Genomic DNA, 17,440 nt, shown 5'->3' on the forward strand with positions numbered 1-17,440 from the left:
TACCCCTGAGTTTGAGCGCCTTATTAAGCCACTCAATGCACATAAAATAGCAAAATAAGTTTATTAAAATATATTTTGTTATACATAAAACTTAGAAATATTTCAAGATTATATACTTTTAAGTTTTACAGTTTCATCCTCCTGCTAAGAATTACAAAACAGAATAGCATGTATTAAGAATCAGTTATTTGTATTCTTGACTATATTCACACACACTACATGAAATTCATAGTTTTGTCTAAGAACCGGCAACTTACAAAACAACGTCAAACCTAAAATGTTAAGTATATGGTTCCAATCTTTAGCTATATAGATTCTTAGACATAAATTAGTCCTAACTGAATACAAATCTTGGCTTAAGGTTTTGGTAGCATAACTAAAAATACACTGTCCCTTATGCTGGCTGTATGGCCTTATTTAGGCAAACCACTTCTGGTTGTGTTTCCTTATCTACAAAAAGTCGGAAGATAATACCTACTTCAGAAACCTGACATGAAGTGCTTGACACAAACAGCTAGAAATTTCAGTGCTTACTAATTATGTGTATTCAAAAAGTGAGGCATTTTTGCATTGTGACCAACCAACTTTAATCTAAGTTACTATGTTATATTTCAATACCTTAATATTTAGCTCACCACCACCACCACCAGCTATATATATATTCTGATTCTGGTCATATATTTGACAATACAGCCAGCCATCTTGTGTTGATATTCTCAGCAAATAAGACATTAGGAACATTTTAGAACTACAGCCATATTAACTCATTATAATTTATACGTAGTATAGGACCAGGAGCATTCCCCAAAATGACCTGAAAGTCTGAACTACATAGGGCTCCTAGGGAATGGATCTAAGAGCAACAGCCAATTTGGAATTTCTGGAAAATGATCTTTTACTTAACATTTTCATGAACAAAAGGGGCAAGCCAAAAGTCCTACCACAAGCACCACAATTCCAGTCCCTATTAATAAGGGAACTAATCAAAGGGATTTGACTAAATAGCCACACAGGCTCCCATTTAAGCAAAATTTAAGTTAAATTATTGATACTTTGATAATAGCATTAGCAAATAGCAGAAAAAGACCATTTTTTGAGACAAATAGAGATAACGTGATGCCACCTAAATCTAATGATGGAAGTTATTAACAATATACAATGCTAGTAACATGTTTTGAGTTTTTATCCAAGAACAGATTTGACTGGCAAGACTAAAGCACTAACCAAAACGTTAAGTTTACACAAACCACAGAATAAAATAAGACCATTATTTGAAAAAGGTCACTGCTTGTTCCCTAACAATGTATTTCCAAAAGCCATAGCTTTGTCAGGAATGAATGTTGATAAACATTCTAGGGCTCTTAAGTCTATCTTAAAATACATTAATGTTATCAGGTAATCAGATATATTTGATCAAAAATATCCTTAATGTAAACAATCCCTTATCACTTTTAGACTTTGCTACTTGAATTTAATACCTCTACTCAACTTCCTTATTTGGCCAAAGGCTTTAAGCCACATCAAAAAAAAGGCCTATACACTTTAAGAATTTTGCTATCTTTTGATCTAAAAACTATTTATACATAACTGCAATACTATCCACTGCAGTAATAGAATGCTAAAAGACAGTATTGGTACAGGAGTATTTCAATGCCACAACGATAAAGTCAACCTCAAGCAAATAAAATAGGATAATATATTAAATCAAGTAAACTAGATATTCTGGTTAAGACACCTTATGTATCATTTCTAACTGACAAATTTCCATCTAAGCAGCATGGATGCTTTAACATACTTCTATATTTGCTGTAAATCTGATAGTTTACTTTGCTATTTGTCCATCCTACCCTATATCTCCCTTTAGCAATGGCTATTAGTCTGCTGTACAGAATAAGCCTATTTAAACAATTCAGATTTAAATTTTCAATGAGAAACTATTTTCCACATGAATTCCTTCAGTAAATATAAAATGTGACATAGCATATTCTTTAAATCATGCAGATTGTTAGATAAACTTTGGTAAACAGATAAAGAAACTTCAGAAAAACATATTGAAGTGATTTCATTTAAGAAGGTTATTATGTGTTGGTTAAAAAAGAGGATCAACATCAGTATCACTGAAATTAAAGTAACTATAACAATGTTTAAAATCTTAAAAAATTCAACTTCTTTCTCATCTTTATCAGGCCAGGAACATGGCATCCTCTTTGAAGAAACTTTCATTTCAGGAATGAGAAGTTTCTTAATTTGTCCAATTTCTGTTCTGCTCCAATCTTCTTTCAATATTTGGCTTACTCGAGGATAAATTTCAACAGGTTGGACCTCAGGAAGTGGTCTTTGTTTCAAAATCTGCACATGTTGGCGGATATCATCAACTTTTTCAAGAAATTTAAGTGGAGACTCCTCCTGTAAAGATGCTGTCATTGTCATCAATGCAAGTTGCTGCTCTCTTATTTCTTTCATTCTTTCAATTTGTGGAGTATATTCTTGATTAATCAGATTGCTAACATCACAGAGAGCAGCTAGGAAATTTTTTTTTTTCTGTTCTAATATATCACTAAGCTCCTTAAAATACTGAAGAACAACTTCCTTATCACTTTGGACCATTTTTTCTGAATGAGATTTCTGTTCTTCCAGCTTTTCGATAAGATGAGTAAGATCTGTCCAGTGTGTTTCGGTTAACTGTTCAAGTAGTTTTTGAGGCGTGTCCTTTTCTTTCAGATAAGCACTTTGAAGATCATCAATGGGATGACCATGATGTTGACCTATGGTAAGGCAATGACCACAAACTAGTTTTTTATCTAGGAGACAGTAAACATTTAATGGTTGTCTGTAATGTTCAGGACAGGTGACAATATCTGGATGGTCTTCTTGCTGATACTTTTCAATAATAGCCCTTAATGCAAAATTAACAGGTAAAGATTCAATACCAGTTGGAGCAATTTCAATAATACTTCTGCAATTGGGGCACTTGAGTGGAATTCGTAAAGGTCTCCATATATAAAAGTTCCCAGATGCCTGAAGAACGTTTTCCAAGCAATTTCTACAAAATGTATGAGAGCACGGTAGTACACGAGGATCTTCAAAAATACTATAACAAATGGGACATGTTAACTCGTCCTCAAAATTGTGCATTTCCTGTCAAGAGAAAAAACGATTTTAAGACTCCATGTAACAAAACACTTGTACATACCATATAAAGTTTTAGGTGTTAACCTCAAAACTATTAATATGCTGTGCTTGTCATTTAAAAGATAATTAAGATGTTTAAGATTTTTAAATGCAGTTTTCTAAGTAATACAATTCCTAATATATAGACATCATTTTTAAGAGCTTATTTTGGGACTAAAATCACGCTAAACAATTCTAATTTTAGTAAATATTTCAAATTAAAGTTATTTAAGTTTGCTTCTATGCAGAAGTAAAATTCAGTGTTCTGTTGAAGTTTACTCAATGATAACCTGTGCAACTTCTTACATTTTAAGCACTAAAATCTAAACTATGCACAAGAACTAGAAGTCCTAGCCACAGCAGACAAGAAAAAAGAAAAGGCATCTATGTTGGTTAAAAAAAAGAAAAGGTAAAACTGTCACTATTCGCAGATGACAAGATACTTTATACAGAAAACCCTAAAGACCACCGACAAACTGTTAGAATAAATGAAGAGTCAGTCAAGTTGCAGTATACAAATTAATCTGTTGCATTTCTATACATTCAACAGTATTAGGAAGAAATTAACAACTACATTTACCAAAATAAAATACCTAGGAAGAAATCAAGAAGGTGAAAGACCTGTACTCTGAAAACTATTCAACACTGATGGAAGAAACTGAAGACAACATAAACAGGTTGAAAAATATGCCACAGTCTGGATTGGAAGAACATTGTCAAATGTCTATACTACCTAATGCAATCTATAAATTCACAGTAATCTCTTATCAAAATACCAGGAAGTATTTTTCAAAGAATTGGAATATGCCTAAAAGACCCGGAATAGCCAAAGCAAATCTTGATAAAGAACAACAAAGTGTGAGGTACCACAATCCCAGATTTCGAACTATACTACAAAGCTGCAGTAGTCAAAACATTATAGTACTGGTACAAAAACACAGATCAATGAACAGGATAGCCCAGAAATAAACTCACGTATATGGGCAATCTCTGACAAAGACAAGAATATACAATGCAGAAAAGATAATCACTTTAATGATGCTGGGAAAAATGAACAGCTCTATGTTAAAGACAAACTGGACCAATTTCTTTACACCATATACAAAAATAAACTCAAAGTGGATTAAAGCCCAAAATGTAAAACCTGAAAACTCCATAAAGAAAACAAAATAATCTCTGGGACATTGGCCTTGGCAACATTTTTCTAGATATGTCTCCTTAAGCAAGGGAAACAAGCAAAAGTAAATTGGAACTACACCAAAATTGAAAGTTTCTGCCCAGCAAATGAAAAGGCAATGAGTGGTTATTTGTAAATGATACCTGATAATGGGTTAATACCCAAAATATATAAGGAACCTGTACAACCCAACACCCAAAAATGGGCAGAGGACCTGAATAAACAGTTTTCCAAAGACATACGGATGACCAACGACACAATGCTCATCATTGATCATCAGGGAAACGCACATCAAAACCATGAGACACCACCTTAAGTTTGTCAGAGTGGCTAGTATCAGACAAGAAAAATAAGTGTTAGCAAGGATGTGGGGAAAAAGGGAACCCTGCACTGCTGGTGGAGTGTGAATTGGTGCAACCACTGGAAAACAGTATGGAGGTTCCTCAAAAAACTAAAAATCGAAATACCATATAACCCAGTAACTGCACTACTAGATATTTATCCAACAAAGATAACACTAATTCCAAAAGATGTATGCACCCCATGTTCACCGCAATAGCCAAGATACGGAGGCAATAAGTGTCCTTCAAAAATGAACGGATGAGATCTGGTGTGTGTGTTTTGTGTGTGTGTGTGTGTGTGTGTATGATAAATATATAGACACAATGGAGTAATCAACCATAGAAAAATGAGATCTTGTCATCTCCAATAACATGGATGGACCTGGAGGGTATTATGCTAAGCAGAAGAAAGACTAATACCATATATGTGGAATCTAAACAAATGAGCAGGGGCACCTAGGTGTCTCGGTTGGTTGAGTGTCCAACTCTTGGTTTCAGCTCAGATCATGATCTCAGGGTTGTGGGATCGAGTCCCATATGGGGCTCCTTGCTCTGTGCAGTTTGCTTAAGATTCTCTCCCTCTTCTTCTGCCCCTTCCCCGGCTTGTGCTCTCATTCTAAATAAATTAAATCTTTAAAAAAAATAAATGTGCAAACAAAAACACCAAAACAGACCCATAAATACAGAGAACAAAAGTGGTTGTGGGGCAGAGGGTGGGTGGGGATGGTGAAACAGGTGAAGGCAATAGGAAGGTTCCGGCTTTCAGTTATAGGATAAGGCACAACATTGGGAAATACAGTCAGTGGTATTTTAACAGCTCAGTATAGTGACATGGTAGCTAAAATTCTGTGAGCATAACATATATAGAGTTGCTTGTGCATGTACTTGTGCACATGAAACTAATGAATGTACATCATTTGTACTTGAAAATAAGTTGGTATTTTTTTTTTTAAAGATTTTATTTACTCACCAGAGAGAGAGCACACACACGCATAAGCAGGGAGAGAGGCAGGCTGAGAATCAGGCTCCCTACTGGGCAAGGAGCCCAATGTGGGACTCAATCCCAGGACCTCAGGATCATGACCTGAGTTGAATACAGACGCTCAACCAACTGAGCCACCCAGGTGTCCCATGAATTTTTTTTAATTATGCAAAAATAGGCAAGATCAAACATTCCTACTAAACAACAAATTGGGATTAGCAAAGTTATATTATTAATTCAAAAGAATTCATATTCCCAGAGTGCCTGGGTGGCTCAGTGGGTTAAAGCCTCTGCCTTCGGCTCAGGTCATGATCCCAGGGTCCTGGACTCAAGCCCCACATCGGGCTCTCTGCTCAGCAGGGGCCTGCCTCCCTTCCTCTCTCTGCCTGCCTCTCTGCCTACTTGTGATCTCCGTCTGTCAAATAAATAAATAAAATCTTAAAAAAAAAAAAAAAAAAAAAGAATTCATATTCCCAATTGGCTCAACCATAGTTCCTAAGGCAAGGTATTAAATTTCTCTAGTAACAGTTACTATAAATTTCTTAGCTTCTTCAATTGAAATACTAGTATGCTTAAAGTCCAGAATCAGCACAGTTTACTACTGCAAAGTAATACTTTTAATTTGGAAGGGAAAAACATTTTTTAATTAGTCCTTCCAATAAAAACCAGTTTTAAAGATGAACTGTTAATTGGGCTTAACTATGAATTACTGACCAGTAGAGCGTTAGTGGTAAAGAACATCATAAGTCCTCTTTTCCTTAATGAAAGAAACCCAGCAATAATAATTTGACCCCTTGGCAAGATATTTTTGACATCTCCAACAACAAAAGCCTGACAGTTTTGTACCCTACCTCATCTTACAGTCTTGGTTTGTACCTATCCTCAATGCAAGCCACAATCTTCAGGAATTAAACTTAGCCTTGGTAGAGAAAAATCAAGTTACACCATCATTTAGAGAAACTTAAGAGAGCAAAACAAAAAACCCAAGTCCCATTCATGTAAAATATAAAGGTTACCAAATCATCCTCTATAAAATTAACTTTTAAGATGAAAAGTTTGAGAAGATATCAACAAATAATTGTGTACTTTTATTAACTATTAAAAACCTCTTTAGACTTTTTGGCTCTATGCTCCTTCACATTTTCAAAATCAAACTCTTATTCAAGTCTCAAATTGGGCTCTGCCTCCTCCCCAAATAAGGTCTCTTGTTAATCTCACTGAATGCTGTACTGCCAATTTATAGCACTTAACTGGAGTTAAGAGAATTTTGTAAAATTTCCCTATATATTGGAGGATGTAAGCCTATAGTAAGGGCAGGAGTTATGTCTAAACAGAACTTTAAGCATTCACTACATGTATTCACTAAACACACAGTAAGGATTCACTCACTGATTGAATAAACACTACCCCTTAAGAAACCAACATTAAGGGGCACCTGGGTGGCTCAGTGGGTTAAAGCCTCTGCCTTCAGCTCAGGTCATTATCCCAGGGTACTGGGATCGAGCCCTGCATCGGGCTCTCTGCTCCGTGGGGAGCCTGCTTCCTCCTCTCTCTCTGCCTGCCTCTCTGCCTACTTGTGATCTCTGTCAAATGAATAAATAAAATCTTTAAAAAAAAAAAAAAAAAAAAGGAAACCAACATTAATATCAGATCTTAGTTTTTTGTTTTTCAAACAGCAAAATCTCTACTTTTGTTTCAGAAAAGCTGTAACAGGAAAATCTATCAAAAAATACTCCATTCAGATTGACAATATTCAGAACCCTAATGAGCCAAGACGTATCACACAGATACTAAGCTTGAACTGTGAAGCATTCCAGGAAACTAAAGTAACTGGGCAACAGTACAGATGATGACATTCACTGCACATAAGTGCAAGAGAATGCATGCTGGGAAGATTTCTTGACTTTCCCCTATATCTACAGAGAGCTCTATAATCACACAAAACCACCCATGAAAAACAAACATGTTTCTCAGAGGATTTTAGTGATATCAGAATTCATAATGAAGGAAAAAACAAAAGAGCACTTTACGGGGTGCCTGGGTGGCTCAGTGGGTTAAGCCTCTGCCTTCGGCTCAGGTCCTGATACCAGGGTCCTGGGATCGAGCCCCCACATCAGGCTCTCTGCTCAGCAGAGAGCCTGCTTTCTCCTTTCTCTCTGTCTGCCTCTCTGCCTACTTGTGATCTCTCTCTGTCAAATAAATAAAATCTTAAAAAAAAAAAAAAACACAGCACTTTGCAGTGAAAAAATAACTTTGAGCAGTGGACATATATTCAACTTAGATTTAATACTAGAGCTATTTAATGTTTAAAAGTGCCAAAATTAGGCCTAAAACAGAATCAAACCTTTCCCTCTAAAGTCATATTTGACAAAACTCTAGAAAACATTTTCCCTGAGAACCCATTTAGGGACCCCCCACAAGATCTCAACTTTGTTTACAATGAAGATATTTACAACAATATTGAAAGAAAATGCCATCTCCTGGGCTCATATAAAATAAAAAGCAAATATGGTCTCAAAAGTTAACTTTCAAAGTATATAAACATTTTTAATAAAATGTAATTAGAAGTTTGCAGATAACTGGGATGCTTGGGTGGCTCAGTCAGTTAAGTCACTGCCTTTGGCTCAGGTCATGATCCCAGGGTCCTGGGATCGAATCCCGCATTGGGCTCCTTGCTCAGCGGGAAGCCTGCTTCTCTTTCTGCCTCTGCCTGCCACTCTGCCTGCTTGTGCTCTCTTTCTCTCTCTCTGACAAATAAATAAATAAATCTTTAAAAAAGAAGTTTGTAGATAACCTAAAGATACAGAAATAAAATCCAACTCTTGGATGACCCTCTTCTTGCTGAGCTATTCAAAACTGATTTTAGGCAATACATTTATGACCAGTCAGAACCGTTTAACAGAAGCAAGCCTAGCTGAAAACAACTCTGTAAGGCCAGCAACTTTCTGACTCTGGTTATTGCCTGAGAATCAGAAAGTATAGGTCGCTATCATGCTTAGAAGCTAGTTCTTCAGAAACCAGCATGAAATTTCACGCCCCAGAAGTTTTCTATATCCAGGTCAGACTTCTGAGGGGGGAAAAAAAAGGACAAAAACTTTACCTATGTTTATTTTCAAGGATGAGTATCTTGGATTTAGCCATGTTGTATGTACATAACAACACTGGAAAATAGAAGGCAGTGAAGCAATGCCCTCAATGTTCCAGGAAAAAATGGCTTCCAACCTAAAATTCTATACCCAGAAGAATAAATTTTGGAAAAGAAAAGCAAGAATTCTCACCAGGTTAATGGTGAAATTAAATCCAGGACAACTGTGCAGCAAGCCTAGAGAACAAGTAGTCTGGGAAAAGAAGATCCGAAAGGAATGTCTTTGACAGATGGAACTGACAATATTTCAAGAAGTGTCTGAACATATTAAGAGGTGATGACAAAACTAAAAAGTTTGGGAAAAGTGATAGAACCATGAAATGAAAGGAAATACATGGCTCTCTTATCATATTAGTGTAATATTAAATATTGACTTTACCAAAAAACATGACTTATGGACTGAATGCCTCTGGCCCCCTAAAATTCATGTTGCGATCCTAGCTGTTAATAAGATGGTATTAGTAAGTACAGCCTTTGGGAGATGAGGTCATAAGGCCAGAGCCCTCATGAACCTATTAGTGCCCTTAAAGGAGACAGGATGGCTCACTCCCTCTCCTCAGCTCTCCACCAAATAAGGACAACAGCATTAAGAGGGCCATCTGCAACCCAGGAAGGGAGCATTTGTTTGTTTTTAAAGATTTATTTGTTCAACAGATAGCAATAGAAGGAACACAAGCCAGGGTTGGGGGGAGTGGGAGAGGGTAAAGCAGGCTTCCTGCAGAGCAGGGAGCCCAATGCAGGGCTCAGGGCTCAGTCCCCAGGACCCTGGAATCATGATGTGAGTTGAAGGCAGACACTTAACAACTGAGCCACCCCGCTGCCCCAGGAAGGGAACTCTTACCAGAACCCAGCCATGCTGGCATCCTGATCTTGGACTTCCCAGCCTCCAGAACTAGGAGAAATCTGTTGTTTAGGCAACTTAAGTTCATGGTATTTTAGCCCAAACTAAGAAAATGACAATTATATTGGCTGGAGGGAATAAAGGAAGGAAACAGTGTTTAAGAACTAAATCTTAGGGGCATGGGGGTGGGGGGCAGAGGGAAGGGGTGGCTCAGTCCGTTAAGTGGCTGCCTTCGGCTCAGGTCATGATCTCAGGATCCTGGGATAGAGCCCCACATAGGGTTCTCTGCTCTGCAGGGGAGGCTGCTTCCCCCTCTCTCTCTGCCTACCACTCTGCCTACTTGTGCCCTTTCTCTCTCTGTCAAATAAATTAAAAAAACAAAACAAAACAAAAAAACACCTAAGAACTAAATCTTAATCTTCCAGGAAGTCAAAAGTAAAAAGTCAAGAAGTCACATTAAAAAATCTAGAAGCAGGTACCAAAAATCTAGAAGCAGATACAAAAAGAAATCATTAAATGAGAATGGTTGCTTCTGGAGAGCAGGAATCAGGAATGGGAAGAGTGAGAGCAGGGGCTACTCTTTTTCATTATTAACCTGAATACTGCTATTTTATTTTTAACTATTAACAGCTAACTAAAAACATAAAATTTAGACAGAGACAATCCTACAAGCAAGCATCCAGGCAAAAAACTAAGATATCTAAAAAAGGAAAAAACAATGGTCTCAGAATTCTCTTCTGGGAAATTGTAATTTCCAAAAATGGCCACAACCATTATCTCCCACATACACTCCCCACAATGTGGCTTCAGTGGTACTGCCCCATCAAAAGATGAAATCTCTTCTCCCCACAAAAAACCTGGGCAGGCCATGTGACTGCTTTGATCAACAGGATATAAAGTACAAGTGATGCCATGACCGTTCTGGGTACAGCCCTTAATTAGCCTGGCAGGTTACTGTCCCAGAACCATGAATCACTATGTAAAACAAAGTGCAGGCTACTCTGCTGGCAAAAGAGGAAAAGTAGAGAAGCAATGAAGTACCAGACATGTGAGTGAAAAAGTCATCATGAACACGCAGCCAGCCAAGCCTTCGGGTATTTGTTACAGGGCAACACATAACCAGAACATCTCCAAAGCAACAAGGAATACTAAGAAATCATATAGCAAGGTCCACAGGGTCTAGAAGGAAAAGGATATGACCTAGAAATTCTGTACCCAGCCAAGATGTACTTTATTCATGCGAGACAAAAATACTTGGGAAAATCTATAGGGTTTAAAAAAAGAATTGTATAGGGCAGAGCTGAAGCTATATACTTTCATTACCAAACAAAAGGAATATAAAAAGGATTCATCTAAAAGGAAAGAGAAAAAAAGGAAAGCCAACCTAGGAAAAGCAGAAGAAAAATAATAAAAATAAATGAAGAAAACAATGAATTAACAAAATTACTGGATTGATAAACCCAAGAGCTGTCTCTTTAAATAAATAAGGCACTAGCTATCTGGAATAGGCAGCCTCCAAGATGGCCCTCCAATGACCTCCACTTCCTAGCACTCATGTGCTTTTGTAATCCCTTTCCCTTGAGTGTAGATTGGACCTAGTGACTCTCTTCTTTTTAAGATTTTATTTATTTATTTATTTAACTTATTTATTTATTTGAGAGAGGGAGAGAGCACAAGCAGGGGGAGCAGGAGAGGGAGAAGGAGACTCCCCACTCAGCAAGGTCCCAATGCAGGGCTCAATCCCAGGACCCAGGGATCATGACCTGAGCCGAGGGAAGACGTTTAATGGACTGAGCCACCCAGGGGACCCCCTTCTAAGAGAATACAGCAGAAGCGACAGGATATTACTTTCAAGGTTTTGTAATAAGACCATGGTTTCCATAAGGAATGACCTGGCTCTCTTCATCTCTCTTAAGATCACTGTCACTGAGCGAGGAGAGATGCCATGTTGTGAGCAGACCAAGGTCCACTTGTTATGACCAGGGACTACAGCCCTCAGTCTAATAGCCCCCTAGAAACTGTAAGTCTGCTGATGGCTACATAAGTGGGCTTACTAGCAAGATACTTCAGGTCCAGTGAAATCCTGCAATGACTGCAACCTCATGAGAGAGACGCCGGGCTGGAGGCACTCAGCTAAGCTGCTCCTAGATTCCTGGCCCAGAGAAATTGTATTTTAATATTAGTTCTTTTAAGCTGCTAAATATTGGGATAATTTGTTATGCAGCAATTGATTAATACACTAACCCACCAAGAGACGAAAGGAAGAAACAACAAATATACAAAGTCAGCATTGAAAAAAGGAAATAAACCAAATATAAAAATCCAAAATCAGAATACCTTGCATAATTCTATGTTACTATATTTGGAAGAGTTACCAAAAATGAATTATTCTCTATATCAGTTCAAATACCAAACTGACCAGAGAATATATAAAGCAAAATATGAGAGAAATTCACAAATTGGAAAAGTGCTATTCTGAAAAAAACAAGGGACAAGCTTCTCTGGGGGAGCTCTTTCAAATTTTTAGGAGGCAATTTCTTGTTCAACTGTTCTACAATACAAAGATGTAGAGTTTGCAAATTGTTTTGAAAACAGTGTAACATTATTCCAAAACCTAATAAAAACTAAAATAATTTCAAAAATGGATACCGATATAAAAATCCTGAACACAGTATTAGCAAAACCAAATCCAGAGTACAATGATCAAAATGAGATTTTTCCCAGAAATGTAAGTTCATTTAATAACTGAAAATTACTCAGGTCAATGGAGGAAAAACTTTAATTGCAATAGATGTGGAAAGTGCACATAATATAAAAACTAGTAAGCACTCCACAAAGACAAAGTGAAATGGGGCTAAAGGAAGAGGAGATGGAGAGTTATTGTTTAGTTCTAGTCTGGGAAGATGGAAAAAGTTCTGGAGACAGATGGGTGCTGACAGTTACACAACAATGTGAATGAACTTAATGACCCTCCACTGTACACTTACTGCTTATAATGGTAAATTTTCTCTCTCTCTCTCTTAAATAAAATTTTTTTAAAATTAAAAAATAAAAAGTCACCAAGAAATGAATATAAAAATAAATCTTTTCAGAAATTGAGGCTTAGGGCACCTGGGTGGCTCAGTAGGTTAAAGCCTCTGCCTTTGGCTCAGGTCATGATCTCAGGGTCCTGGGACAGAGCCCCGAATCGGGCTCTCTGCTCAGCAGGGAGCCTGCTTCCCCCTCTTGCCAGCCTGCCTACTTGTGATCTCTGTCAAATAAATAAATAAAATCTATTAAAAAAAAAAAAAAGAAATTGAGGCTAAACCACCCACTTATAAATTATTTCACAAAATTCTTGTGTTTAAGTGTCAAAAACAAATACACTTCTGAATTTCTAAACTTTTAATGCATTCTCCAAAAAGTGGATTCCTCAGAGCCTCCATGATGTCTAACTAGCATAGCAAATGGTCAGTAGAAAGAGATTATGGAGAATTAAACAGTACAAAAAAATATTATTCATTCTCTTACACAGTATGTGTAAATGATTTTTTAAGTTTTAATTCACTAACAATGCCTCTTTCATCTCTAAACATGAATAGTAATAAAAATTCCATTATATTTTACAACTTCTGAAGAAAATTATGTTTACCACATTATAGAGTTTAAGTGACTTGCTCCAGAACTTATAGTGTGAGTCAGCTATAAGTCTGGGAAAATTCTGATTGGGTCTCACATCTTTGTGGCCCGAACTGATACAAGGCACATTTTATGCAATTCAAGATTACTTCAGAAATACTACAATTGTGTCATCTATATACATAGGGCAAAATTTTTAAAATACGTTTGTACATCTAAATATAAAAAAATAATGGGAGGGTCACCATAACCCTTTCAAATTAAAAAAAAAAAAAATCCTATGGTCAGATATGACTTTAACTCTGCCCATTTGCGCTGTTCTTGCATTTGACATCAACCTATTTCCCCAAACTAAAAAAGAAACTACTTATGTGATTTAACCAAGAAGTGAAAAGAGAAATTCAGGTTTTCATTGCTTTTTCCTCAGCACTTTTCACAGTGAAAGTATATTCAGCAATGTTTGCTGAAAGGCAATGTTAAAATTAACATGACCTAAAATCAAAATTTTCACCTTCCCCAACTAAATTATTGTACCTTACTTCAAAGGGTAGCTACATAGTCATCAAAAAAAAAAAAAAAAGACAAATCAGTATGTAAATGCATAGTTTTTATATCCAGGTAAGGAATAAATGCAACTTGCAGGTCTGTATGTATAAAATGATACCATTCGTTTGTTTAGATGTACACAAATCCCTGTAAAATTTCTGAAAGAGTACACAAAAGTGACTAACTTTAAGGTACAAGTCAGGTGAGGGAGCTGTTTTCACTTTACGATCCTCCTAGATGGCTTGAATTTTATACACCAACATGTCTTTTTTCAGAAGATTTAAAAATCTCAACTTCCACTTTAAATCATAAACTCAAAAAAATTTACTGAGAATTTTGTATTCAGTTAATCTTTCAGAGCTTACCTACTTTGCTGATCTTCTGGAGTAGCGACTGAATATACTCTATCTTCTCCAACTTACTCAGTTTCTTTTATTCGTGTTCTAAAATTAAAATAATTTTACCTTAATATTTTAGGTTTGCATTCTCAAAGAACAGATTAAATATGACATCACAGGAAAGGTTATTTCACTCCTCGACGTTTATCTCCCCAAGCCTCATTGTGTTTTTATAAAAATAGTGAGAAATATCAACAGTTGGTGGTGCAGGAGAGGTATCACTTGTACACTGAAAATTCCAACAATCCTGTGACCAAATAAATGGTCACAAAGGACCATACTTGTAGCGTCAAGTATCTTACGAGCACTTGAAAATGTTAGCCAACAATGACGATGACGGAGCAAACATTCATGCGCATTTGAGACTACTTCAAGTCAACTTGAAAACAAGAAACATCCATGGGAGCGAAAGATTTTGCTAGCCTAGTATTATAAATACTGATTTAGGTTATCCCCATCAATGCGTCTGTCTGTACATGTCTCAGTTCTGCCATTTAAATGTTGTGGCGCCCTGGGTCAGTTTTTCCTAATGCCTCTCAGAACTGAGGTTTCACACCTGTAAAATGGGCATAATTACACCCACTATTAAGTCTCATGAGAACCTCTCACAAAGGGCCGCAACATAACCGTACCCTTCCCTTTCTCCAAGGTTTAGGGCAAATCTTCCCGAGCCTCCCTCCCAATGCACTTCCACCGCCCCCGCGCCCCCCGCCCGAAACCACGCGAGGCAGACAAGGTCTGTGGAGTCCCGCTCTTCTCACCCTCACCACCACACGCGGCCTGCTCCCTCACAGAAACTCAGCTCCGCACCCGAGGGAGGAAAACGAGGTTCCGCAACCTCCTCCTCTGGGACGAGAGAGAGTAAATGCAGGACCCGTGCCCACGCTCTCCATCACCAAGCCCCTAGACTCTGCCCAAACACACACAGTACACCAGCCTGTGCTTACAGACAAAGAAGACAGACCCCTCCAAGACGCTCCTTAGACTCACCGCGGGGAGTCTGAGACCAACCTACTCCACAGGCCAGAACAGCTCTACAGCCTCCACGCTCGGCGTCCCCGAGATGCTTGGCGTCCCCGCCCTCCTCCGCCCTGAGGGATTTCAGGTGCCCAGACGGGGCGGGGCCTCGCGGAGCCTCAGGACGCAAGCGCAGTCTCCCGGCAACGTTCAACTGCGTAGCGTCCGCCAATGGGAAAGAGCGCGGGGCAGCCTTTCAAAAATAAACGGCCGGCAGCGCCTGCGGAGGCGGGCGCGTAACTGCCAGAGCCTGGCTCGAAGCCCCGGGCAAGCTTCCCGCACCTGCGCACTAGGCGCCGGCCCGCCTCTCAGAAGCTTCCGAGGCACGCGGCAGGAGGCGCTTCAGTGCGTGCGGGTGCTTCTGGAAGCCGCGGTGGTAGGCTGGCCCACCTCCTGGGGAAGTGGGACGTGGTCCACCGCCCCGGGAGAGGTGGAGCCTGGCGGCGGCTGACTCCCTCCACAAAGGACTGTTTTTCACTTGGAGCCAATCTGGCACGTTCTGATTCTAGACTTTAAAGTGCGGCGTCTCCCATTGTTACTTCACAGGTTTTCTGCAGCGGGAGATCACCGGCCCGAGGGCACACGCGACCCAGCGGGCAAGCTCCGTCCTCCTCCGACTCCGAGTTTCCTTTGGTTCACGAAATCTGAACATCTGGACCTACCTGAATACTTGACTCAGTGTAGGGGAGGGGGCTTCTGATTACAGTTTTCTTAAAGAGAACTTACTGTGTGACAGCCAGTGGCACCTTAGGACTCCTTTATAACTATCTCCCTCTCTCTCCCCCCCTCCATTTCCCAACCTCGTGAAATTATCGCCGAGAGATGACCACTGTTGCCCAGAATACCTGATTTCTGATTCAATCTCTTCACCCTATTTCACCTTCTTAAACCCCTAGAATCAGAAAACATGCGGTTCACTAGTCAGGGTTCCCTTTTTTCTTGAGAAACTTTATCTAGCTGTATTTCAAGATTTCTTAACCACAGTTTCCATCTCTTAACTATACTGAAAAGTCAATTAACGCTGTGCTAAATAAAACTGAGCCTTGGGGGCTCCTGCGAGCCTCAGTCGTTAAGCGTTAAGCACCTGCCTTTGGCTCAGGTCATGATTCTGGGGTCTGGGATTAATCCTGGAGTTCTGGGATTGAGCACTGCATGGGGCTCCCTGCTCAGCTGGAAGCCTGCTTCTCCCTCTTCCATTCCCCCTACTTGTGTCCTCGCGTGCTCTCTCGCGCGAGCTCTCTAGCTCTCTCACTCTGTTGCTGTCAAATAGATAAATAAAATCTTAAAAACAAATTTTAAAAAACGAGTGTTGGTATACTTGTATTGCCAGTACCCTCAGGTATTAGGGTCTTATGCAGTAAATTGTAGAAAAACAAAAAAATACAAGGTAATATCAGTGAGTACTCAAGTCAATTTCGGATGTCTTCGCCAATTCAGTTACTGAAAAGTTTGCTTATGATGTATGGATTCTGGCAATATCCTAGGATTCCTACTGTTACATGGTGGTATAGAGCCATTTCAGCTTTATTATGCTTATACATTTTCTATTTAAATATCGGATTCATCCTCATAGATTTTAAATTTCTTGTCAAAATAATATGGGTATCTTTCCATAGCAATAAATGCACTGTACCTAGATAAAAATTATTCTTTTTTTTTTGTTAAGATTTTATTTATTAATTTATTTATTTGACAGAGAGAGCACAAGTAGGCAGAGGCAGGCAGAGAGAGAGGGAGAAGCAGGCTTGATCCCAGAACCCTGAGATCATCACCTGAGAGGAAGGCGGATGCCTAACCATCTGAGTCACCCAGGTGCCCCTATACTCTTAAAAAAAAAAAAAAAAAGTAAACCAGTAATATTAACTGTAGATTTTGGGAAATTATGATGTGTCAGTGTAGATTCATTGCTTGTAACAAATGTACTGTTGCAGGATTGTGGAATCCAAAGGCCAAGAAAGCATTCCTGAGACGTGGATGGTACAACTTAGTAAGTTTATTTAAGTAGCACAAGGGCAGGACCTTATATGAAGCCAGTTATATGCTTAGTGCTCAAGGGGGAGGAGATGTGCAAGAAAGATTAGATCATGAATGTTTTCTTCAAATTTCTACTCCTAAAACTACTTTTCCAAGATTTTCTGGTGCTTATCATTCAGCCCACTATTAACTATTGATAAGATGTATAGGCAGTCATGAGACCCTTTTAG

General features: G+C 38.6%; 1 protein-coding gene across 4 annotated transcripts; it reads right to left on the reverse strand.

Annotated features, from left to right (window-relative positions):
* Positions 1-49: 49 nt before the first annotated feature.
* On the reverse strand, positions 50-15,722 carry TRIM59 (tripartite motif containing 59). Of its 4 annotated transcripts, XM_080826624.1 has the most exons (4): positions 15,210-15,520; positions 14,187-14,264; positions 11,712-11,809; positions 50-3,138 (listed from the first exon to the last, which is right to left on the reverse strand). In XM_080826624.1, the coding sequence occupies exon 4, from the start codon at positions 3,133-3,135 to the stop codon at positions 1,924-1,926; it is 1,212 nt and encodes a 403-aa protein (XP_080682750.1). In that variant the 5' UTR covers positions 3,136-3,138; positions 11,712-11,809; positions 14,187-14,264; positions 15,210-15,520; the 3' UTR covers positions 50-1,923. The 4 variants fall into 4 exon arrangements, with proteins under 4 accessions (XP_080682750.1, XP_080682749.1, XP_080682752.1 ...); XM_080826623.1 differs by lacking the exon at positions 11,712-11,809 and having other exon boundaries at positions 15,210-15,722; XM_080826626.1 differs by lacking the exon at positions 11,712-11,809 and having other exon boundaries at positions 15,231-15,295.
* Positions 15,723-17,440: the final 1,718 nt, after the last annotated feature.

This window comes from Martes martes (assembly GCF_963455335.1).
Source record: "Martes martes genome assembly, chromosome: 1".
In the NCBI taxonomy this organism is placed as follows: domain Eukaryota; kingdom Metazoa; phylum Chordata; class Mammalia; order Carnivora; family Mustelidae; genus Martes; species Martes martes.